Source organism: Vicugna pacos, chromosome 16 (assembly GCF_048564905.1).
Source record: "Vicugna pacos chromosome 16, VicPac4, whole genome shotgun sequence".
NCBI classification, from domain to species: Eukaryota; Metazoa; Chordata; class Mammalia; order Artiodactyla; family Camelidae; genus Vicugna; species Vicugna pacos.
Window position 1 is genome coordinate 46877206 of NC_133002.1, and position 20477 is coordinate 46897682.

A 20477-nucleotide genomic window follows, 5' to 3' on the forward strand; every position below is an offset into this window, starting at 1 on the left:
GAAATTACTTTCCATTCTCACTGTGTTGTGGGGGCGGGGTGAGGAGAAAATCAGACTAACCACCTGAGTGCTGGGCATGGGGACAGAATGCTCTTTGAGGACTTACCTATATAGACCTAAGAGGTGTCCCCAAGGGCAAGGACCTAGGAGCAGCTCACGCCAGCAAAACTTGAAGTTAACTCTGCAAGGACCAGCTAGTATCTGGGGCCAGAGGATGAGGGGAGGGGAGGAAAGTGGGAGAAAGAAGGGCTCCCCTGCCAAAAAAAAAAAAACCTGGCAGAGATTAGGTAATAGCATGGGTTTTGTTTTTTTTTTTTTAACTATAATCTCCACCAGCGGTCCCAAAAACACACAATCAATTTTTTAGAGAAGTGTTTGCTTTGCAAATTCAGCTTCAGGATAAGTCCCTCCTCCCTACCCCTGCCTGCCCATATAGAAATCTTGGACTATCCCTGGGGCTCGGTAAGGAGAGAAAAATGCCAGACCAAGGTTAGAGCTACAGCATCATCAGTCTTTAATAACTTATAAGCAAATGCTAAAAAATAGTCAATAATAATAGAGGACACACATGGCTTATAAAAATGGTTGTGAATCTACAAAGGTAAGGAGGAATTCTTGGCACTTTCATACACACACAAAAATATAGAGTATTGTGACTGGCACCCCTAGAAAAGCAACCTGGGGAGACTCCAGTTGGGGAGCGGTGAGAGCCGAGAGCTAGTTCTTGTTCATTCCAAATGTATCCTCCCAGCAACTTTCCTTTGCCCTCCCCAACACAGCTAATCAAAAAGCCAGAGAAGAAAAACAGGAAACAGGGTCGAGGTAGAGTCAGTTTACATTTAAGCCTCCACAGTCCTGCAGCCTTCACTTCTCCAGAAGTAAGGATGAGGGGTGGTTGCGAGAAGACATCTCATCTCCCATCACGCTCCCCCAGTGCTGCCCCAAAACAGGACCCCCAGTGTGCAGCTTGGTCCTTCATTGAGGTGGACAGGCCCTGCACCCTGGTGCTGAGTGAGGGGTCCAACAGGCTCTGCCTGGCTGTCCAAGTGTAGAGACCCCTCCAGCGAGGACGGGGCAGCCTCAGGTCACCGTCTCTTCTTGCCCACCCGTGCAGCCTTCTTTCTCTTGAGGATCATCTCATACAGGCGCTCGAGGCCTGGCTGTAGGCCCAGCCCGTCCACAGCACTGCAGCCCTGCACGTGGGTGAGTGTGGCAGCAGCCAGTTCTCGGACTGCCAGCCTCTTCTCCACCTCGGCTGCACTCAGTGCCCCAGGCTGATCCTGCTTGTTGGCCAGCACCAGCACAGGCACACCTTGGTTGTCCGAGGCCCGGCTGATTCGGTGTAGCTCCACCTTGGCCTCCTCCAGCCTCTCAGCCTCAGCAGCATCCACCACAAACACTAGCCCATCTGTCCGGCGTGTGTAGGAGCGCCACAGCGGTCGAAGCTTCTCCTGTCCCCCAACGTCCCACACTTGGAAGGTGATGCCACGGGACCCTCCCAGGGGCACCCGGATCTTCTCTGTGTTGAAGCCTTTGGTGGGGACACTCTGGACAAACTCCTTGAACTTGAGACGATAAAGAAGGGAAGTCTTTCCAGCCGAGTCCAGCCCAATGACCACAACGTGCAGGGCCTGGAAGTGGGGCAAGAAGGAGGCGGTGGGCGCCATCTCAGTCAGGTGGTTCCCCATGATGAACTCTGGCTAAGGTGCAGGTCTTGGGGCTAACAGTAGAGGCAGGGAGGAAGCCTTGAAATTGAAGGCTCTGGGGACCACAGCTGGGTTATCTGAACATGGAAAGGTCATGAGAGAAAAAAAAGAGATGTTTAATAATAAACATGAAATTTGCAACTCTCGATCATTTCCTAAATCAGCTGTCCATTTTTTCTTTTTTCTTTAAGCAGCTGCAGGTAAAACAGAGACTCTCCTGTACTTCCCCCTCTCTGGGGCCCCTGTCAGGAGCGATGAGACCTAGAGAAACCCCCAGGTCCCAGGACATGGAGGATGGAGAGCGACGCTTCCATCCAGCGGCGGATGGTCAGCTTCCGAGCTTGTGGAGCGATAAGAGGCACCGCGAACCCTGTTGCCTAGGCGAGAATCCTCGGGGGAACGTGCGAGTGGGGCAGCGGCTCCAAATTAAGAATCAGGCTGCGAGCGCTGAGACCCGAGAGTAAGGCCCACTCCCACCCGCTCTCCACATCCCCTGGTGGCTGACACGCCCCTCCTTACACCGCGACCCTTTCCCACCACCCCGCGACATTCCACTGCCCGCCCTCCTCCGATCGCAGTTTCCAGCTCCTCCAGCCCCGCACCGGGACCGTCGCCTTGACCCGGTCTGAACAGCCCCTTTACCTCCCGTCAGCTGCGTTCTCCCCAATCCCCTGCGGGACAGCCACGCGACGTTCCCCGCTGCCTCCAGCGCGCCGGCACTGCGGAGCGGTCCCGGGTGCTCGGCCTTAAACCTTTCGCGTGACGTCACGAGGCGCGGGCCAATCAGTGGCCTTGCGGCGGCGGGGCAGGGCGGGGCGTTGGAGATAAACGGACTGCAATCCCAACCACACTGTGATGGACATCCGCTCAGTTGGTGACTGTTTTATTTGATCTTTTCTACTATATTCTAATATTTGGAATTAAACTCGGGATTAATCCGGGATGAAGGTGGGAAGGGTAAAAGGAACACGTGTGACAGCGTTTGACTCCGGAGGAGAGGTAAATAGCTGGATACCACCGCACCCCGCCTCCCCCAGGCAGAAATTGTCACCTCACGGTACGCTCCCTCCTCCATGGTCTACTCGAGAGATACTGACGAGTCTTCCTCCTTTCTCTTTCCTAATTCGGTGTGAATCTGGAACGTCATAAAACAGCCTAAACCCACTACCTCTATTGATCCTCACAACAGTCCATGAGGTAGGGACTGGTGTTGTCTCCATTACAATAGGTGAAGAAAGCTCTAAAGGTCTCAATGACTTGTCCAAGGTCACACATAGCTAGTTAAGTGTCTGAGCAAGGATCTATCTGAATCTAGTGCCTGGGCTCCTCACCATTTACCTATCCAATCTGTCTTCAGGGAGATTCTCAGCAGAAATTCCCCAGTTGCTGGTCAGAGTGACCACAGGCAGCAGACCCCCTGAGGGCCTCCATTGTTCAAATCAATAAAGACAGAATGGGAGGGGGGACAGACTGGGAGTTCGAAATCTGTAGCTACTGACAGGTATATATAGAATAGATAAACAAGATTATATTATATAGCACAGGGAAATATATACAAGATCTTGTGGTAGCTCACGGTGAAAAAGAATGCAATAATGAATATATGTATGTTCATGTATAACTGAAAAATTGTGCTCTACACTGGAAATTGACACAACATTGTAAACTGACTATAACTCAATAAAAAAATAAAATAAAGACAGAATCCTTCTTCAATTAACAGAGTGTTTGTTGACCTCGTTACATGCTGTGAGCTCTGTATGAGCCAGAGAGAACATAGGGACATACATAGAGGATGTGCAGACAGGACCTGGCCTGAGGGCTTATACTCTACTGACAGAGACAAGCCTGGCCACTGACAGGGAAAACTGGGACTTTGTAAATCATGAGAAAGAACAAGTAAGACTTCAGAAGAGGGAGAGAAAGTGTCAACTAGATACTTCTGGAAAGGTTTCTAGAAGTTAATTAGTCCTGTGTAGGATTTGTTGGGAGGGGAACAGGACTGAGTCTCATCTCCCCAGGCATTACAGCTTGATACAGTCTGGGCAACCCTGAAGAGGAGGAGATGTCACAAAAGGGCAGTGTAACCAAAGGATAATAGTGATTACCTGCAGGGAGGTAGGTGAAATTGAAGGTTGGGAGGGGGATCAAAGGAGAATGAAATTGTAACTAGTATTTCCATTTCTTACAAGGAAGCTGGATTTTGGCATTTACTTCGTAATTCAGTATTAACTTTTTAAAAGGGGGACTGGAAAAAAGGGAGGGGAAGTCATTGCCTGATAGGAGGACCTAGCCCTTCCTGCCCACTAGTTTCCCATTTGTTTAGCACCAGTCTGCCTTGCTGCCTTCTCTTCCCCTCCCTGCTCCAAAACCAGCCACCTGGTTTCCCCCCAAGCAAGGCAGGGAGCTTCCTCAAATCCCTGAAGAGATCAAGACCTTAGGTAATTAGTTTGTTACGCCTCTACATTGGGGGGTGGCAGAATGCAGCAGGAGCTAATGCACAGGAGTGGAATTGAGTTAAGAGGGGGAAGACAGAGCAGGCCAAGAGGTTGAGAACCACTAGCCCTTTGAGTGGCCACTGAATGCCAAGCTGCAGTCAAGGAACTTTGCATACTTTTCCTTTTTTAATACACAACTCAAACCCTGTAGCAAGGATGGTTATTCTAAAAAGAAGAACCAAAACACAGAAAAGTTGTCATTTGTCCAAGGTCACCCAGCCAGAAATTGGCCAAACTTGGCTTTGAACAAATGCTGTAATGGCTGTGAAACCACAACACAGAGAAACAGACAACACATGGAAACTAAAAACATAAGAGTTTTTTTCTGTTTTGTCCACAGTCTTCGAAACTTCTTTCACCTTTCTCCTACCTCTCCTGGGCCTCACACCCAAGAGGGAAATTGTCACTTGATTATCTGATGAAGGAGATGAAACTGGCAATCTCACCCCACCCTTTGTCTTTTCTGTTTACTAGGGAAGGTGTTGATCAACAAATGGGAAGGAAGAGGTGGGGCAAGGTAGGGGTGAAGAAAGGGACCCAGTTTGTCAGGGCAGCACCAGGCAGTGGGCCTACCCCAACCCAGACTCCTTTAAATGGCAACGCCAGTCCCCACTTCCAAGACACAGCCTGGGCCCTAGGAGACTTCCTCCATTAATGAGAGTTTTCTTTCCTGGCACCCTGATCTCTGAAACTCTTTCTCTCCACAAGATCACAAACCAGGACCTGGTGCATGGGAGGACTGCCTGCAGAGAGCATTCCACCATTCCTACATTGAGCATTCATAAGTTCATGTAGCACCCGTCTTGAGCCAGGAGCTGGTATTTGTGCCACGGGCGGGGCTGCCTCCAGCTCCCCGCCGTCTTCTTCAGATCTGTGGTGCCGGAGTCGCGAGGCCAGGGGCGGAGCGGGACCAAGGTGGCACCGTGGTGGCCACGTCCCTTGGGCGTAGAGGGGCGGGGCATGCAAACAGAGGCTCGTTCTCCGGGAAAGATGGAGGCGGGGTGGGGGGGGCCAAAAGGAGGTTGGAGCGAAAGTTGACCAGGAATGTGGAGGACAACTACAACTTCAGTGGCCTGGAGATTACACAGGACAGAAAGCCAGAAATGTCGACTGGGGTGACATTGCTCACCGTGACTTCAATGTGGATGGCAGAGAGGACGGTGGCGGCGAAGGCGGTCCATTAGCTATCGCTTCTCGGCCTTTTGGCTAAGATCAAGTGTAGTATCTGTTCTTATCAGTTTAATATCTGATACGTTCTCTACCTGAGAACAAATTATTAAATGGATTTTTAGAGCAGGGAGCTGGACTAGGAGCTTGCTCCGTCTACTCCACGTATCGACCTGGTATTGCAGTGTTTCCAGGAACGGTGCGCTCGTATGAAGCGTGAACGGCAGACTTGAGTGTGTTCCGGTTTGCATTCTTCCCGTGATCTTTCAAATATGGCGTGTTTTTGTTTTTTTTTTTTTTTTACCGGTGCAGGTCCTGTTAGTTTCTTTTGTTTTTTTAACTTGGGCTTTTATATGGTGTGAAAGGGAAATGCTTTGTTTTTTAATACCTTTGCTCTCTGTTGTAGGTTTGATGGAGTTCAACAAGAAAGGTTCTCTGCTCTGGAAAGTTTGCTTTAACTTTCCTAAACGCACAATCCGACCCAAGTAGTAAGTGTGTTTATTAAAAACAACAACAACAACTAAACTAAACCACAAGAAAATTAAGTAACTTGTCCTAGCTCGCCTAACTAGAAATTAGCCAAACTTAGCTTTGAACCAATGCTATGAAAGGGAGAAGAGGAACAGAGGGACACGTGGAAACTGAGAACGCAGGTTGTCTTGTGACTGGTCTACAGTCTTGGAAATTCTTTAACATTTCTCTTACACCTGGGCCTGACACTCAAGAAGGAAATTGTCACTTGATTATTTGATAAAGGAGATGAAAGTGGCACTCTCACCCCAACCTTCATCTTCTGTGTCAGCCAGGGAAGGTGTTAATGAACAAATGGGAATGAGGAGGGTCAGAGGGAACGAAGGGCCCAGCTTGTCATAGCAGCACGAATACTGCGGACCTACCGCAGTAGGTCTTGACAGCCTCACATCTGTAGCTGTAGCCTTTTCTCCCCACAGGAGCTCAGCCCAGGACCTAGAGCGTGGAGGATTGGCTGCAGAGACCATTCTACCATTCCTACATTGAGCATTCACATGTTCATGGAGTGCCTGCTAGGTTGAAGGCACCGCTGTAGCTTCTGAGCACACGGCACTCGGTGAAATGGATGAGGACCTGCCTCATGGAGTACACGCTAGAGAGGGGAGAGGGGAGAGACAGGCAATAACTGCAGGAGTTAATTGCAGATGGTGATACGTGTCATGAAGGAAAACAGAAGAGGGAGATGTGCTAGACAGGGACCGCGGGAGGGAACTCCTCTACATGGGGGAGGGGTATGGCTCATGAAGGCTCTCCATTGCGACATTAGAGCCGAGGTTTCAGTGACAAAGAGAAAGGTAAGCATTCCAGACAGAGGGACAGACTAGTTGGGACCTACCCGCTTCCCCGCGTTGGCTCGCCCAGCTGGGTCAGATGCCAGCTGCTGAGTGAACGTCCTTCCTCAGAGCTGTCTCCCCACCAGACTAAGCGCTGAGCCCAGGGGCTGGTTCTTCCCATCCACAGCTCCACAGTGCCCAGCCACTGTGCCTGCCGCACTGTAGGCAATCAGGACGGGAAATCTGGTGGGAATTCACGACTGCGTGATGGAATGATTACAGGTACTCCAGGGGCATCCATCCGTAGCTGGAGGTCTCCTGCTCTGGGATCCTTGAGACCTTGGTGGGGGTCGGCAGGGAATGCCTGTAAAGCCCTGCACCTCTAGGCAAGGTCTGGGTAGGACTGAACTCTCAGACCTTCACTGGGGAGAAGGGGTTTCTTGGAGGAGAATAACAGAAGCCATGGGAGAAATGACACGGGGGAGAGAGCCCCCCCCCCCTTCAAGGCCTGGCGGGCTGAAACCCTGGGCTGAGAGTCCTCGTGAGTCCAGTCCCTCACCAGGAGACTGGCTTGGAAAAGCCACTTTCCCCTGGGAGCCTCGGTTTCCTCGGTGTGTAGGAGGCGCTTATGGATTCCCTACCCCTTTCCCGAGGACAACCCACGCGCTAGAGCAGGGGACGGTACAGGGTGGGTGGAGCTCACCTAGGAAACGGTTGGGGACATCCTTGTCTCCGCAGCATCCCAACCAAGTCCCTGTCTGAGTGGCAAGCGAAGGGAAGAGAACGGTCTGCAGGAGTAGGGTGGGGAGGGGGAGAAGCGGATGCCCGGGAGCAGCTGCAGCCTGGGAATCACAGGTCCCATATTTCAACCCCCAGCTTTGCTTTGCCTCTTAAGCATAAAATGGGGAAAACACAACCTACTTCTGAGAATGAGCATGAAAAGAAAAAAAAAAGTGTGACAGGGCCTTTCAGGTACCTTTTCCCCTACCGGACGCCCTTTCAGAGGGAACTCCCCCCTAAACCAAGTGCCAGGCCCAGCCAAGGGCTGGAAAGGAGCAGATGCTGTCCCCTGGTGGATGTGTCTGTCACTGCCTGATCCCTGAAGAGCACTGGAGGAGTAGGGGGTGAAGCTGTACGGGTTGCTTTGCCCCCTGGAGTCTTCCTCTCAAACAGGGCCTTTCCTACAGTTTGAGGTTGAGAAGAAAAAAATCCACCCTTTCAAGTTTTTCCCTGGAGGTGAGATCATATTTAAAGGGACATCATTTGAGCGGGAAATGTCGTGTCAATTACATTTCCCATGCTTTCCTCTGAGGGCCTAATGGCAGGGGCAGGGCAAGCTGAGGCAGGAGGAGGCTGCAGGGCGGGGAAGGTTCGAGGAGCTCACTTGCAGCCATGTGGTGGTGTCTGCGGGGACAGATGTGAAACCGTGCCCCAAAGGGTTAACAGAAACTGGTGACCAACAGAAATTCTTGAGTTCGTAATACAGGTAAGGGAAGGAAGAGCTTTCTAAAAACCCCTTGGCTTGTAACCTGCCTTCACTGACCAAGCGTGCCTTAGTTATTTTTTGACTCCTCTCAACCAGCCCGACAGATAACACCTCTGACCTACGGGTCCCTGTGGTAACAGGGGCTTCGGTTGCTTTCCGGGAACTTGGAGTCAGCTCCTGTCCATTTCAAGCTGGCTAGGACCGGCTGGGCCCACAGACCCTGAAGTCGGGCGCGCGCAGGTGTGGGATGAACAACTATTTGACATCAGAGGGATGAAAACTCCACCCTCGGATCTTGCTAAGCCCCTCCGTTTTTTAAATTTTTTTTTAACGAGCTTCCCATGAAGAAGCATGAAACTCAGCTAAGCTGGTGCAGAACACGGGTTACCTCACCTCTTCCTGGCCTCCAATCCCCCTTCCCCAGTCCTGAGACCAAACCTGCTTCTTTATCCCACAAAGATCTCAAGCCCCTTGACGTTGCGGGAGTAGACTTGAGATTTGTTCTCCTGTCTGTCTGTCTCCACACTTGGCTGCCTTGTGAATAAACGCTTTCTCTGCCGCAAACCTCAGCATCTCGGCGCAGACGAAGCTGGCTCGGGAACAGCATCCCTCTGCACGGAGCCTGACACTTGGGGAGGCCTCGGCTGGAGCAGGGGACTGGGGGGATTGGCAAGAAACAGTAACTGGAGCCCCAGGGAGGGTGATAATGCCCCCGGAAGCAACAGCTCCAAGGGGAGGGACAACGGAACTAGAGAGAGGCGGCGGGGCAGAGGCGAGGGGAGAGAGCCAGACCCACGGCCCGAAGGGAACGTGCCCACCGCCCCGTTGTCCAAGCTGCTGGGCTCCTCGGAGCTGTCACAACAGGGGCCAATCCCCAGTGACCTTATATGTTTGATTCAGTTTTTTTACTTGACAGGAGATTTCTCTGCCAAGTCAGCCATGATTGTCTGGCCTACGTCGTAAGGAGTGTAGGTTCGAATAGTGGTTCTCAGATTTGAGGCTACGTCAGAATCACCCGGAGGACTGGATGAAAGCAGATTGCTCGGGCCACTTCCAGAGTTTCCGACTCAGTCGGTCTTGGGCTCTCGGGCTCAGGATCTCTGACAAGTCCTGTGGTGATACGGATGCTGCGCAGGCCGGGGACTAACTGTACTATAAGGACCGCTGGCTTGGAAGATGAGTTCCAATCCCAGCCTTAACATTTCCCACTGAGCCCTCGGGGCAGATTCCTTATGTCTCTCAGCTTCAACCTCTTCTATAAAATGGGATGAAAATACTTACCTCTTAGCAGCTCTAAGTTTATCTCAACCAGTAAAAAAAAAAAAAAAAGTTGGCCCGGGGAGTCAGTTTAACCTTCCTCAGAGAAGATACAAAGTGACGTGTACAAATTGACCACCAACTGCCGTTTCTTTTCCAGCGTGTGTGACCTCAAGCGTGGCTCCTCAGTCTTTAACGTGGACACGAGTCCCCTGTGGACCTCATGAAAATGCAGATTCTGGTTCACCAGGGGTGACGGACTGAACCGCGCCCCCGAAGTTCACCTACTGAAGCCCTGTTTGGAGATGAGGCCTTTGGGAGGCAGTGAGGTTTAGACGAGGTCACGGGGAGGCGGGGCTCCTACTGGGGTGAGTCCCCGTGTGAGATGAGGCACCGGAGAGCTGCTGCTTTCTCCAACACGTGACGACACGGAGAGAAGTCGGCCATCTGCAAGCCAAGAAGAGCGCTCTCACCAGAACCCTCTCAGGCGGGCGCCCCGACGGGGGGCTTCCAGTCTCCAGAACTGTGAGGAAATAAATTTCTGTTCTTTGAGCCCCTGGCCTGTGGCGTTTTGTTCCGGCGGCCCTACCAAACTGGGAGCGGAGGTCGGCCTGCTGCCTGCGTTCTGCGTCTCCCACCAGCTCCCGGGTGGTGCGGCCGCTGCTGTACGTGGACCACGCTTTGAGCAGCAAGGGTCTGGAACAGATGACTGGAAAGCTCCCCGAAAGGCTGTATATTTTCCCTGATGAGGAGGACTTTAAATGGTCTCCTGCAAATCTACGACAGAGGTCTGTTCGTGCCGTCCCCAACCCCTAACAGGTCTGGCCCATCAGAGACGCTCAGCAAATCACTGTCAGGGAAAGGAGTGGACGAGCCGAGGGTTGCGTCTGACAGTCGGGGCCGCCTGGCCTCGTGGGAAGAGCTCTGGACTTGGAAGGCCTCTGGGAGCGTCGTGGGTGAGTCAGGCAGCCCCTCTCCCTCTGAGACGTGGGGATGAAACACGTCCCCCGGCGACCGTGAAGGTAAAGTGAGATGATGACCATGAATGTGCCCGAGGCAGGGCCTGGCTCACACACGGCGGCGCTGAAACACGGCCCCAGTGTCTCGGCCTGTGAATTGGAACTCCTTGATCCAAGGCTCCTGTTGGCCTCCCGACCTGGAAGCGAGCTGCCTGTCGGGGGTCAGGGCAGCCAGGAGGGTCCGCAGCCAGCCCAGGTGGGGGTGGGGGGATGAGGGGTGGGGAAAACTTACATCGCGGTGTAGTTTTTATTTCATACAAGACGTCGGCTGAAGAACCGCTTTTTTGTTTCCTAGGAACTGGAAAATACTGCAACGCCTGGCATTCACCCGTTTGCTCCCTATTGAATGGTTGGTCTTTTATAGTAACTTCCAGGAGCTCTTTATATAGTAGAAAGATAAGTACTTTTTCTGTGGTTTGGGTTGCAAATACTTATCCTTACTCTACTTGTTTTGTCATCAATCGCCCATAACTGACGTGACACAGGCAGGCGGGCGGGTGGAGACAAGGGCAGGCCAGAAGCCGTTCCTGCCCTCAGGGTGCGTCCAACCCAGGATGGGGACCGGAGCACGTGTGAAAGTGGCCAGAACAGCAGGCAGGACACAGGAGGAGACGAGAGAGAGAGAGAGAGAGAGAGAGAGAGAGAGAGAGAGAGAGAGAGAGAGAGAGAGGAACACTTGGGGTATTTGGACCACAGCAACCCCCTCCTCAGGGAAACCAAATGAGTGGGCGTCAGACGGCCTGATACACACAGATCTGAACAGAGATCGTGGGACAACGAGAGGCCTTCAGAGTCATGTCAGGCGCAGGCTAAGCACATTGGATATCGTGTCATTTGACCCTCATTTCCGTTCGTTCAACAAACATTGATCGAGTGCCAAGGACAGACGTACCGAGCACTGTCCTGGGTGCTGAGGATAGAACAGCAATCAAACTCTGTACCATCCAGGTGAAAGGCAGTGCAGCCATGCCGTCTGCGTGTTTGTGAATTTACGGCTAGATCTAGGTGTCCGTACGTCTGTATCTGCATGCATATCTGTGTCATGTGGCAACCATGGGTGTCAATAACGACTTGGCAGCCGGCAGAAAAATGAAACCAGGTAAAGTGGGGTGTGAAACAGGAACGCTAAGTGGGGGGTAGGTGGAGGTACTTCACAGCACTGTAAGACGGAATTACCTCTCTTTTACAGCCAAGAAGTGACTTTCCCCAGAGCGCACGTATTAAGTCATTCCCGTGGACTCGCATTCCCACGTGTAGCTTCACAAGTCCCCTGAACCTGAGCGGCACTGTCATTCTCCCCATTCTCCAGTTTAAAGAAACGGAGGCCCCGTGTAGTTAGCAGGCCGCTCCAATGCAAACCCTGACTGTGCTCCCGTTCAGCTGCGTGACCTCTGGCAAGCCGCTCAGCCTCTCGGCACTTCAGTCTACGACAGTGCTTTCCACTAGAAATACGTGAGTCACACGTGGAACTTTAAATTTTCTTAGACACAGGAGAAAAATACAGAGACAGGTGGAATTCAGTTTCGTTGTTTATTTAACTGAGGATATCTAAACTATGACTTCAGTCTGTGATTAATATAAAAATTACTGAGATATCTTGGAGTTTTGAATCCTAATTCTTCGAAATCCCATAGGTAGTTTTCACTTACAGCACATCTCGAGGAGGGCGGACCACGGTTCCAGTGCTCCCTGGCTACAGGCGGCCGGTAGCTGTGACGGCTCAGGGCAGCAGAACGGGGAGGAGAAAAACCAAGCGGGGACTAGAGCGGAGGGAGAGGAGGGAGACACTTGCCTTGGCCAAAAAGTTTAAGGGAGCCCCCAAAAGCCCAGTAATCAACATAAACAGCTCGATCACCTGATACACAAGATAAGATGAGTTGTGCTAAAATATGATTTATCTTGATTACCGAAGAGTGTTTTTTGGCTGGCACTCCCTTCAGTGTTCCCCCCAAGGCAAGTTCCTCACTGGCCTCACCCTAGTCCTGGCCCCGGATGACGATGACGATGACGATGATGACGACGACGACGACGATGACGACGATAACCACCACATGGAGCCACTGAGGGAATTAAATGAGCTAATACAGGTAGGGTGGTCCGCGCAGGGGCGGGCACTGGGAGGGGCCCAGGCAGCACCTGGCATCAGGCCGTGTGTGTTGCAGGGTGAAATGACCGACTGGGTTTCAGTCTTACCTCCATGATACCTGCTGGCATTTCCGAGATCAAATGAAAGAAATAGAAACTCCCCAACTAAAGCGAAGTTCTGTTGGGAAGGAGGATGGGAAAGGTAAATGCTGACTGCGGGAGCCAGCAGCCTTTGGCACGGAGAAACTGTGCCGCTGGGAAGCTTTATCCCCACTTGGCCAGAGGCCCGGCTGCACTGACTGGTCTGGATGCCCAGAGCATCCCTGGCAGTCGTCTCCTCTCTGGTGTCCTGCCACCCTGGGCACATCTTCCCTCTTCACCCCTGGATCGGGCCAGTCCCCTCCTCCTCATTGCTTCTTTGATTCAGTCTGTTCTGTGCATCTTGTATTCACTCAACAAACGCGTGCTGTGCGCCTATTACTACAGGCCGGGCACTGGGCTAGAGCTGGGATCCAGAGATAAGTGCCGACCAGGGTCACCGCCGTCAGTGATGTCAGATTTCAGTGGAGACGATAAAGAATTGACCTAAAGGGTGGTGAATGGTGTACTTGAAATGAATGACGGGGTGGGATGAACTATATAGGAGGGCGGCTAATCAGACTGGGGGTGGGGTGCGGAAGAGCTCTTAAGGAAGGCTTCCTGGAGGAAGTGACAGCCCAGCGGAGCGCAGAGGATCTGCGTAAGAAGTGGCTAGGTAAGGAGAAGGTGTAGGCACACGAAGTCTCAGGCAGAGGGAGCTTTCTGTACGAAGCCCAGGATATGGTCCATTGGTAGAAGCACCGAAAAGACGCAGGTGCCGGGCTTGGAGAGAATCCCTCCAGCTGCCCTGCCTGGCCCTGCCCATCCGCCTGCCGCCTCGCAAAGAGGTTACCCTGCCGGCTCCGGGAAGCCCCGCTCCAGACGTCCCGCTCCCCGGACTCAGGATGAGCCCCTCTTCCGACCACACGGAGCTCGTCTTTCCGCCGGCGGAGGCCTACCTAACACACTGCAGTCTGGGCACTTCTAGCGAATATGTCTTGGGACCTTGTCTTCGGGAAACCTCTCGGGCAGCAGGTCCTTCCACAGGCCCCTTGGCCGCCCTGTATCCTCCTCTCCAGTTCTGCCTGTCTTTTCTTTCCGTTTGTATCAAAGAGGAGCGCCCCCTCAAGCCCAGCCGCTTCAGCTCTGGGCGCCCAGGGGCGGTCCCGAGCGGGGGAAGTCGGCCCTCGTAGCCACGCCTCCTCGGGCGGGAAAGGGCGGACCATGCAAATTAGAGATGGCGCTTCAGCCCGAGAAGGACGAAGCCGCAACATACACACAATTTCTCTATTACAATTTAGGGAATAAAAAAGCTGCAGAAGTCTCTAGTGCAGTGATACTCACAGTAAAGTCAAGGAGGCACAGGAATTGAGGCCTCGAGTGAGCAGGAGATTCGTCACCGTGAGTTGAATATGGGTGCAGGGAGGACGGTAGCGGGGAGGGCGGGTCGACCAGTATCGCTTCTCGGCCTTTTGGCTAAGATCAAGTGTAGTATCTGTTCTTATCAGTTTAATATCTGATACGTCCTCTATCCGAGGACAATATATTAAATGGATTTTTGGAGCAGGGAGTTGGAATAGGAGCTTGCTCCGTCCACTCCACGCATCGACCTGGTATTGCAGTACTTCCAGGAACGGTGCACCCCTCCGGGGGAAACAACTGAGTCAACCAAAGGCAGACCGGAACGTGCTTAGCAGCTCTCTCGGCGATGGCTTGACGGCCGCAGGCGTCTTCCGAATGTTGTCTTCGAACTGGTGGCTAGAGCGGTGTTTCCACTGCGATAGTGTGCAGACGCGCCGAGGCTGTTACTTTTCGTAGCTCGGTGGGTCCCGGACCGTTTTTTCGTTCTCGCTCAACGGTTCTCGGGGGCTGTAGGGCCTACCCTATCTTTCTTGCTCTGCGAGTAACAGCTTTCTGAGGTTCTTGGTTTCCGCTGCGGGCTCCCAGAGGGAGCGGGCGAGAACACCAGCTCGAGTCTCACGTCTGTAGTCTCTAGTCCTCTGGCTTCACACTTTTTGTAATGTTACTCCCCTCTTAAAAGTTTTCTGATTCAACAGATGGAGGAAAGATCCTAGCTGGCAGCTCCCGGGGAGAGCCACAATAATCGCCCGGCTTGTTTCACTTACGTGTGTTTTGATTGCCCTCGGATTTCACTTCTACTGGTGACTAACAAGGAGAGAGGTCAGGGCCACTGAAGTTTTATTGTTACTTACAGTTCGTAAGGGAAGATGCACGTGCCGTCCACACCATGCAGAGAGCCACGTAGGGCCTCAGCCTGCTTGGATGGGAGGCAGGAGAAGAGAAAGCATGGCCGGGGGAGGGGGGAGGGGGGAGGGGGGAGGGGGGAGGGGACAAAGGCAGGGTAAGAAAGTTTGAGCAAGGTTAGGGTTGGACAATTGGAATAGGGTTCCATGGGATTCCGTGGGCCTTGGGCTATATATGGGGCTGCTCTCTAGCTGTCAGACAGCAGAGCTCAGGGGACTGACTAGCTGGAGTGTGAGCGTACATAGAGGGGGCAGTTGCAGATATGCGTGCTGGAAGGTTGGTTTGCCCATGACAGCAGGCTCCCAAGGCAAGTCGGTTGCATCTCTAGGAATTAGCTAGTCCTGAGAGGGGCAGTCTCTTCCAGGCCAGCAGGCCCGCAAGATGTCAAGCATTCAACGTATAGAAAAATTTAAAACATGATTCATACACAGTGGGTGATCATCCTATTTGAACTTCTCAGTCTAGGGATTTGCTCGGGGTAGAGGGTGGAAAGGAAAAGAGGGTGCTTGTAGAAGTTTTCGACTCGAAAAGAGAGTGGAGGCGTACACCTCTCCTCCCAAGGCATCCGCCCCCACCCCACCCCTAGATACACACGAGATCAGATTCCAGGGAATGGTATGAATTAGGGTTTATTCATTCAAGAAATAATGTATGGAGTGGCTACCGTGTGCTAAGACCCAGTGACAGGTGCACGGGTATAAAAAAAGACAGGCCCTGCTCTGAGAAAGTTGATAGTCTCCCCTGGAGAAAACAGAGCAACAATTCATTATGAGTGCACATGACTTTCCTAATCCGAAATTCCTGAAATCCCTTCCGGTCAGTTCAGGAATTGACCACACTCACGATTCAGCAAAATACACCCTCAGTTGTTGCAAGGCATTAGTTTCTTTGTATCCTGCTTGTTGAGAACATTCACGTCATTTGATGCAGAGATATTAACGTGCTTGATTGTAACTAGAGTGTTTCATAGAAACAGCCCGTATTTCTAAAATCTGAAAAATTCTGAAATCCGAAACCTATCTGTCCCTAAGGATCCAGCATGGGGGTTGGGAGGAAAAAACAAAACAAAACAAAACCCACAAGACCTTAGAGTGCCTGAGGCCAAGGAAGGACAGGCATTCAGGAAGGGCGCTCGAGTGGCCTTCAGCATCTAGGGGATGAGAGGTCAGAGGGGATCCCAAAAGGAATGTCCAGGGGACAGTTGGAGAAGGGGGCGGCGGCAGCAGCCATCCTGTGATGGACTTGACATGCCGGGACGGAGCCTGAGCAGGAGGAGGAGAGGCAGTGGACAAGCAATGTACACGATGACTCCACCAGCACGTATAGCTGGTCCCCCCGGGTCTGGCACGATGGGCACATGAACAGAGGGCCACTGTGGCAGCAATGGAGTCCAGAATGGGCCCTCAGTCCTGAACTCAGAGAGGCACTAGGCCTGGCCCTCTCTAGGGTTGAGGCATGGGGGGATTCGGGGCTCCTCTAGCCGCCATCTTTGTTCAGAACCTCCCTCTAACTGGCCAAGCCCATCCTTGCTTCCTCCCTTCCTCAACTTTTTCAAAGCATTAAGCACCCCCCCCCCCATCAACCTCCTGCACTCTTCACTGGGTCTCAGCGACTTCCAGGATGACCCAACTCCATGCTATGACCCAGACTCCAAAAGTCAACTGTTTGCAAAGCACTGATATCTGCACAGGTCAAAAAAGGTGAATGAAACTGGGGGAAAATATTTGCAGATGTATCACAGGCAGGGTTTATCTCAGTATTCTATAATGAAATCTGAGAATGTGATCAGAAGAAACCAAACCACTCAGTAAAACGCGGACAAAGATCACACAGTCCACGGGAAAGATAATAAATTATGGTTTTTCACATACAAAAAGATGTACCACCTACCTATAAAAGAAAGAAATGCATATTTAAATGGCACTGAGGTATAATTCATAACCTGTGAGTTTGGCAGCGATTCCCAAATAGGTGGGAAACCATAAAGTGACCACTGAGGAACATGGAACCAAGCAGAGAGGTCTTGTACTGGGGACGCCTGAAGGGCGGTCATCATACCCACCCACACCCTGGGGCTGGGCGAGCTGGTTGATATTGCGGATGGAAACAATCAATAAGCTAATCTATAAGAAGAATAGAGGAGAGTTTTGTTAGAGCCAAACTGAGAGCTACAGTCTGGGAGGGGGAGGCAGCCCCTCAAGCTCTGATGAGCTGCTCCAGGGAAGCACGGTGGTGTTCCGCAGAGTTTTCTGTCTTGTCCCAGCAAAGAGCATAAACCATGACAGGGATACATTCCTCTGAGGTTTCCAAAAAAGACAGATCAGCATGGGCACAGGGAGCCAGTCTGGCCTTGGCGCCTGGGACGGGAGCCTCATCGTCGTAGAAGCCCTAGCATTGACATCTCGGGAAGGGAGGTCTCTGTCTCTCTCTTCAAAACCAACATTCTTTAGTTCTGGACAATGCACCCTTTTCTTCCGTGGTTAGAGGAAAGCAACGATGTACTTTTGCTAGGCCTCAAGACAGGCTGTTCAAGATAGCACAAAGGTCACACCAAGTCATGTATAAGCCAGAACCACCTCCCCATGTCATCTTCTTTAATCCTTCTCCATCGACTCCTGCATTTCACAAGTATATCCGTGCCGGGCACTGATCTAAGTGGTGGAAAACGCAGCCCGAGTGGGAATCTTCCCAGTAGCTGAGGTGGGGGCAGGGTAGGGTCGGAGAGTGGGGGAGGCAGGGTTACAGCCAAAGCAAAGCACCTATACAAACATGTCGGGTCTGCCGCAGCTACTTAGAAACTCCAGACCAGGTTGGGGCACCGGGGGGCGCCTCCGGTGAGGGTGGGGAGGGAAGTTGCTCTGAACAGGCCCCGTTAGGTTTTCTTAGGGCCGGGGTTCCCGCGAGGAGATGAAGGTTCAGAGAACAATCTGGCCAAAACGCTGTTTCTCCCCAGTGTTTGCTAGTGGAGGGCTGACTCCTGCTGGGCATGTCCACAGAGGGCCTCGGAGCTAATCTGTCGGGAGGGTGGGTAGGGTTCCGGGAGAACACGTAAAAGAGAAAAAAGCCAGGCGGGCAGAGAGTCCGGGAGCCAAGAGCCAAGGCAGGGTGAGGCAGGAACCTGACCCCAGATGCCACCTGCCCTTACGGGAGCCGCCGTGCTACAGACCTGGCGCCAGCAAACCCGTGTGTGTGCCACCAGCAGCCCTCCTCCCCTCCGGGGTCGACTTCCTGTTCTCACGGTTTCCGTCCTGTGGAATCCCATCAGTTAGCGGGGCCTCTGCTCCAGACCAGGGCTTTGTCTTGAGGCAGGGTGATCAGTCCTGCAGGTCAACAGCCTACTAGCTGTGTGACTCTGGACAAGTGTCTCCACCTCTCTGGGCTTGGCGATCACGTCTGTGAAATGAGGATGGTAACAGCGTCAATCCGCTCTAGGGTCTCCAGGATCCAAGTGGGTTCAAACCTATCAAACAAAGAATGCAGCGCAGTGCCTGGCACGTGACTGTCGAGCCTTCAGGGTTCCTTTCCCTCGTTTCCCACAGACTGGACAGAACTGATGAGACATTAGGGCAAGGGCCGACTGTGCTAGTGTCCCAGTCCCTACAGCTCACACTACAGGCTTTGCGGAGAACCGAGGAAAGACTGTCCACCCTCGTGGCGATCCCGGAGTCTCAGTTAAGGAGCTTGGGGAGGAGGGCGGAGCGGAGACAGGTGCACAGTCACGACGGTTCCTGCCCAAGGGCCGGGCCTTGCCAGGCGGTCCACGGCGGACACTGCTCTCCCGGATGCACAGCTACGTCTCCGCGACTCGCTTCGCGACTCACTTCGGGAGCCCGCGGGCGGCTCTCGGCCCGCAACTCCTTCCACCAACCGGCTCCCGCCGCCCAACGGCAACCCCCTGCCTTCCGCCCGGAGTTGGTGGGGTGCAGCGTGAGCGGGGCCAGACGGCGGTGTGGACACGCCCCTGGGGCGGGGGAGGGCGGGGCATGCAAATAGCGAGTCTTCCTCTGGGGAAGGTTGGGGGTCCCAGGAGCAAAAAAGGGATGTGAAAATTGACCAGGAATGCGGGAGACAACTGGAGCGTCACAGGTCTGGAGTTACACAGGACAGTGAGCCAGGAATGTCGACCGAGGGTTAGGGTGCTCACCGTGAGTTGCATGGAGATGCAGGGAGGACGGTGGCGGCGAGGGACGGTCGCTAGGCATCGCTTCTCGGCCTTTTGGCTAAGATCAAGTGTAGTATCTGTTCTTATCAGTTTAATATCTGATACGTCCTCTATCCGAGGACAATATATTAAATGGATTTTTGGAGCAGGGAGTTGGAATAGGAGCTTGCTCCGTCCACTCCACGCATCGACCTGGTATTGCAGTACTTCCGGGAACGGTGCACCCCGTCTCGGGGACATAAAATAGTAATGCCAAAAGCAGACTTGCTAGTAGAAACTCTGCCGGTAGTTTTTCGAGGTTCTTGCTTTTAGTTTCGTCGTAACGGCAAGCCGCTCGCAGCCTACAAGCGGGTTGCTGAAAGTACTTCACAGCGTGGGCTGTTGTCTTAAGGTTGGCTCAGGAGCAGCCGTTTCTTAACCACCTTCCGAGTCTCCCAGTAGAAGTGGCGGTATTCACGTAGCTTGATAGCTTTAGAGTGTCGGGCGTCTTTTCGTGTTCAGTGTCGGGAGAAAGCACTGCTCTGAGCCAGGCACAGGCAGAGTTTCAGAACCCCGCGTGCGAGGCGGGAGGTTTGCGGCAGTGCCACGGCAGGAGCAGAGCTCAGGGCTTGAAGTGCTGGAGGTGAGCAGAAAAGACGAGCTTTTTCCCCACGGGCGTTCTACCTGTTCACAGTCACATGTCTGCTGACGCTAATGTGCGAAGCCTTCAGGACCAGTCTCTTTTTGCTCCCTCCTCGTTTAATCTCTCAGCCTCCCAACCTCCTCCTCCCGAACCTCCTGAAACTCCGTGATCTGCCAAAGCTGCCGTATTTGCTGCTGCTTTTTGGGGGGGGGGGGGGGGATTGAAGTGTATAGTTGACTTACAATGTTGTGTTAGTTTCAGGTGTACAGCAAAGTGATTCTGTATTATATACATTACATACATTGATTTCTTTTCCATTATAGGTTATTTTACAAGATACTGACTATAGTTCGCTGTGTTATATAGATGCTATACAGGAGGCCCTTGTTGTTATTTTATGTACAGGAGTGTGTATCTGTTAAACCCCAATTCCTAGTTTACCCTCCCTACCCCACTCCCAGCCTTCCCCTTTCATAACCAGAAGCTTGTTTTCTGTGTCTGTGAGTCTGTTTGTCTTGTAAGTACTTTTTTTTTTTTAGATTCCACAATGTAAGTGATATCATATGATATTTGTCTTTGTCTGACTTACTTCACTTAATATGATAATCTCTAGGTCCATCTATGTTGCTGCAAATGACATTATCTCACTGTTTTAAAGCTGAGTGATATTCCGTGTATATACATACATACATACATACATACATACATGCATACACACACACACACACACACACACACACACACACACACATATACCACATCTTCTTTATCCATTCATCTGTTGATGGACATTTAGGCTGCTTCCGTGTCTTGGCTATTGCAAACAGT

General features: G+C 52.3%; 1 protein-coding gene, 2 long non-coding RNA genes and 3 other non-coding genes across 8 annotated transcripts; 4 read left to right on the plus strand and 2 right to left on the minus strand.

Moving 5' to 3' along the window:
• Positions 1-490: 490 nt before the first annotated feature.
• On the minus strand, positions 491-2475 carry ARL4D (ARF like GTPase 4D). The gene is made up of 2 exons (XM_006217418.4): positions 2349-2475; positions 491-1783 (listed from the first exon to the last, which is right to left on the minus strand). The coding sequence occupies exon 2, from the start codon at positions 1686-1688 to the stop codon at positions 1086-1088; it is 603 nt and encodes a 200-aa protein (XP_006217480.1). The 5' UTR covers positions 1689-1783; positions 2349-2475; the 3' UTR covers positions 491-1085.
• Positions 2476-2575: 100 nt separating this feature from the next.
• LOC140686165 (uncharacterized) lies at positions 2576-12030 on the plus strand. Of its 3 annotated transcripts, XR_012059751.1 has the most exons (5): positions 2576-2705; positions 5778-5859; positions 6322-10374; positions 10733-11536; positions 11627-12030. It is a non-coding gene; the product is annotated as an uncharacterized lncRNA (long non-coding RNA). The 3 variants fall into 3 exon arrangements; XR_012059750.1 differs by having other exon boundaries at positions 5778-10374; XR_012059749.1 differs by lacking the exon at positions 2576-2705 and having other exon boundaries at positions 5753-10374.
• Positions 5391-5581, plus strand: LOC116283748 (U2 spliceosomal RNA). Its single transcript, XR_004193458.1, has one exon. It is a non-coding gene; the product is annotated as a U2 spliceosomal RNA (small nuclear RNA).
• LOC140686166 (uncharacterized) lies at positions 11954-13735 on the minus strand. The gene is made up of 2 exons (XR_012059752.1): positions 13560-13735; positions 11954-13107 (listed from the first exon to the last, which is right to left on the minus strand). It is a non-coding gene; the product is annotated as an uncharacterized lncRNA (long non-coding RNA).
• Positions 13736-14056: 321 nt separating this feature from the next.
• On the plus strand, positions 14057-14247 carry LOC116283746 (U2 spliceosomal RNA). The gene has a single exon (XR_004193456.1). It is a non-coding gene; the product is annotated as a U2 spliceosomal RNA (small nuclear RNA).
• Positions 14248-19065: 4818 nt separating this feature from the next.
• Positions 19066-19256, plus strand: LOC116283747 (U2 spliceosomal RNA). Its single transcript, XR_004193457.2, has one exon. It is a non-coding gene; the product is annotated as a U2 spliceosomal RNA (small nuclear RNA).
• The last annotated feature ends 1221 nt before the right edge of the window (positions 19257-20477 follow it).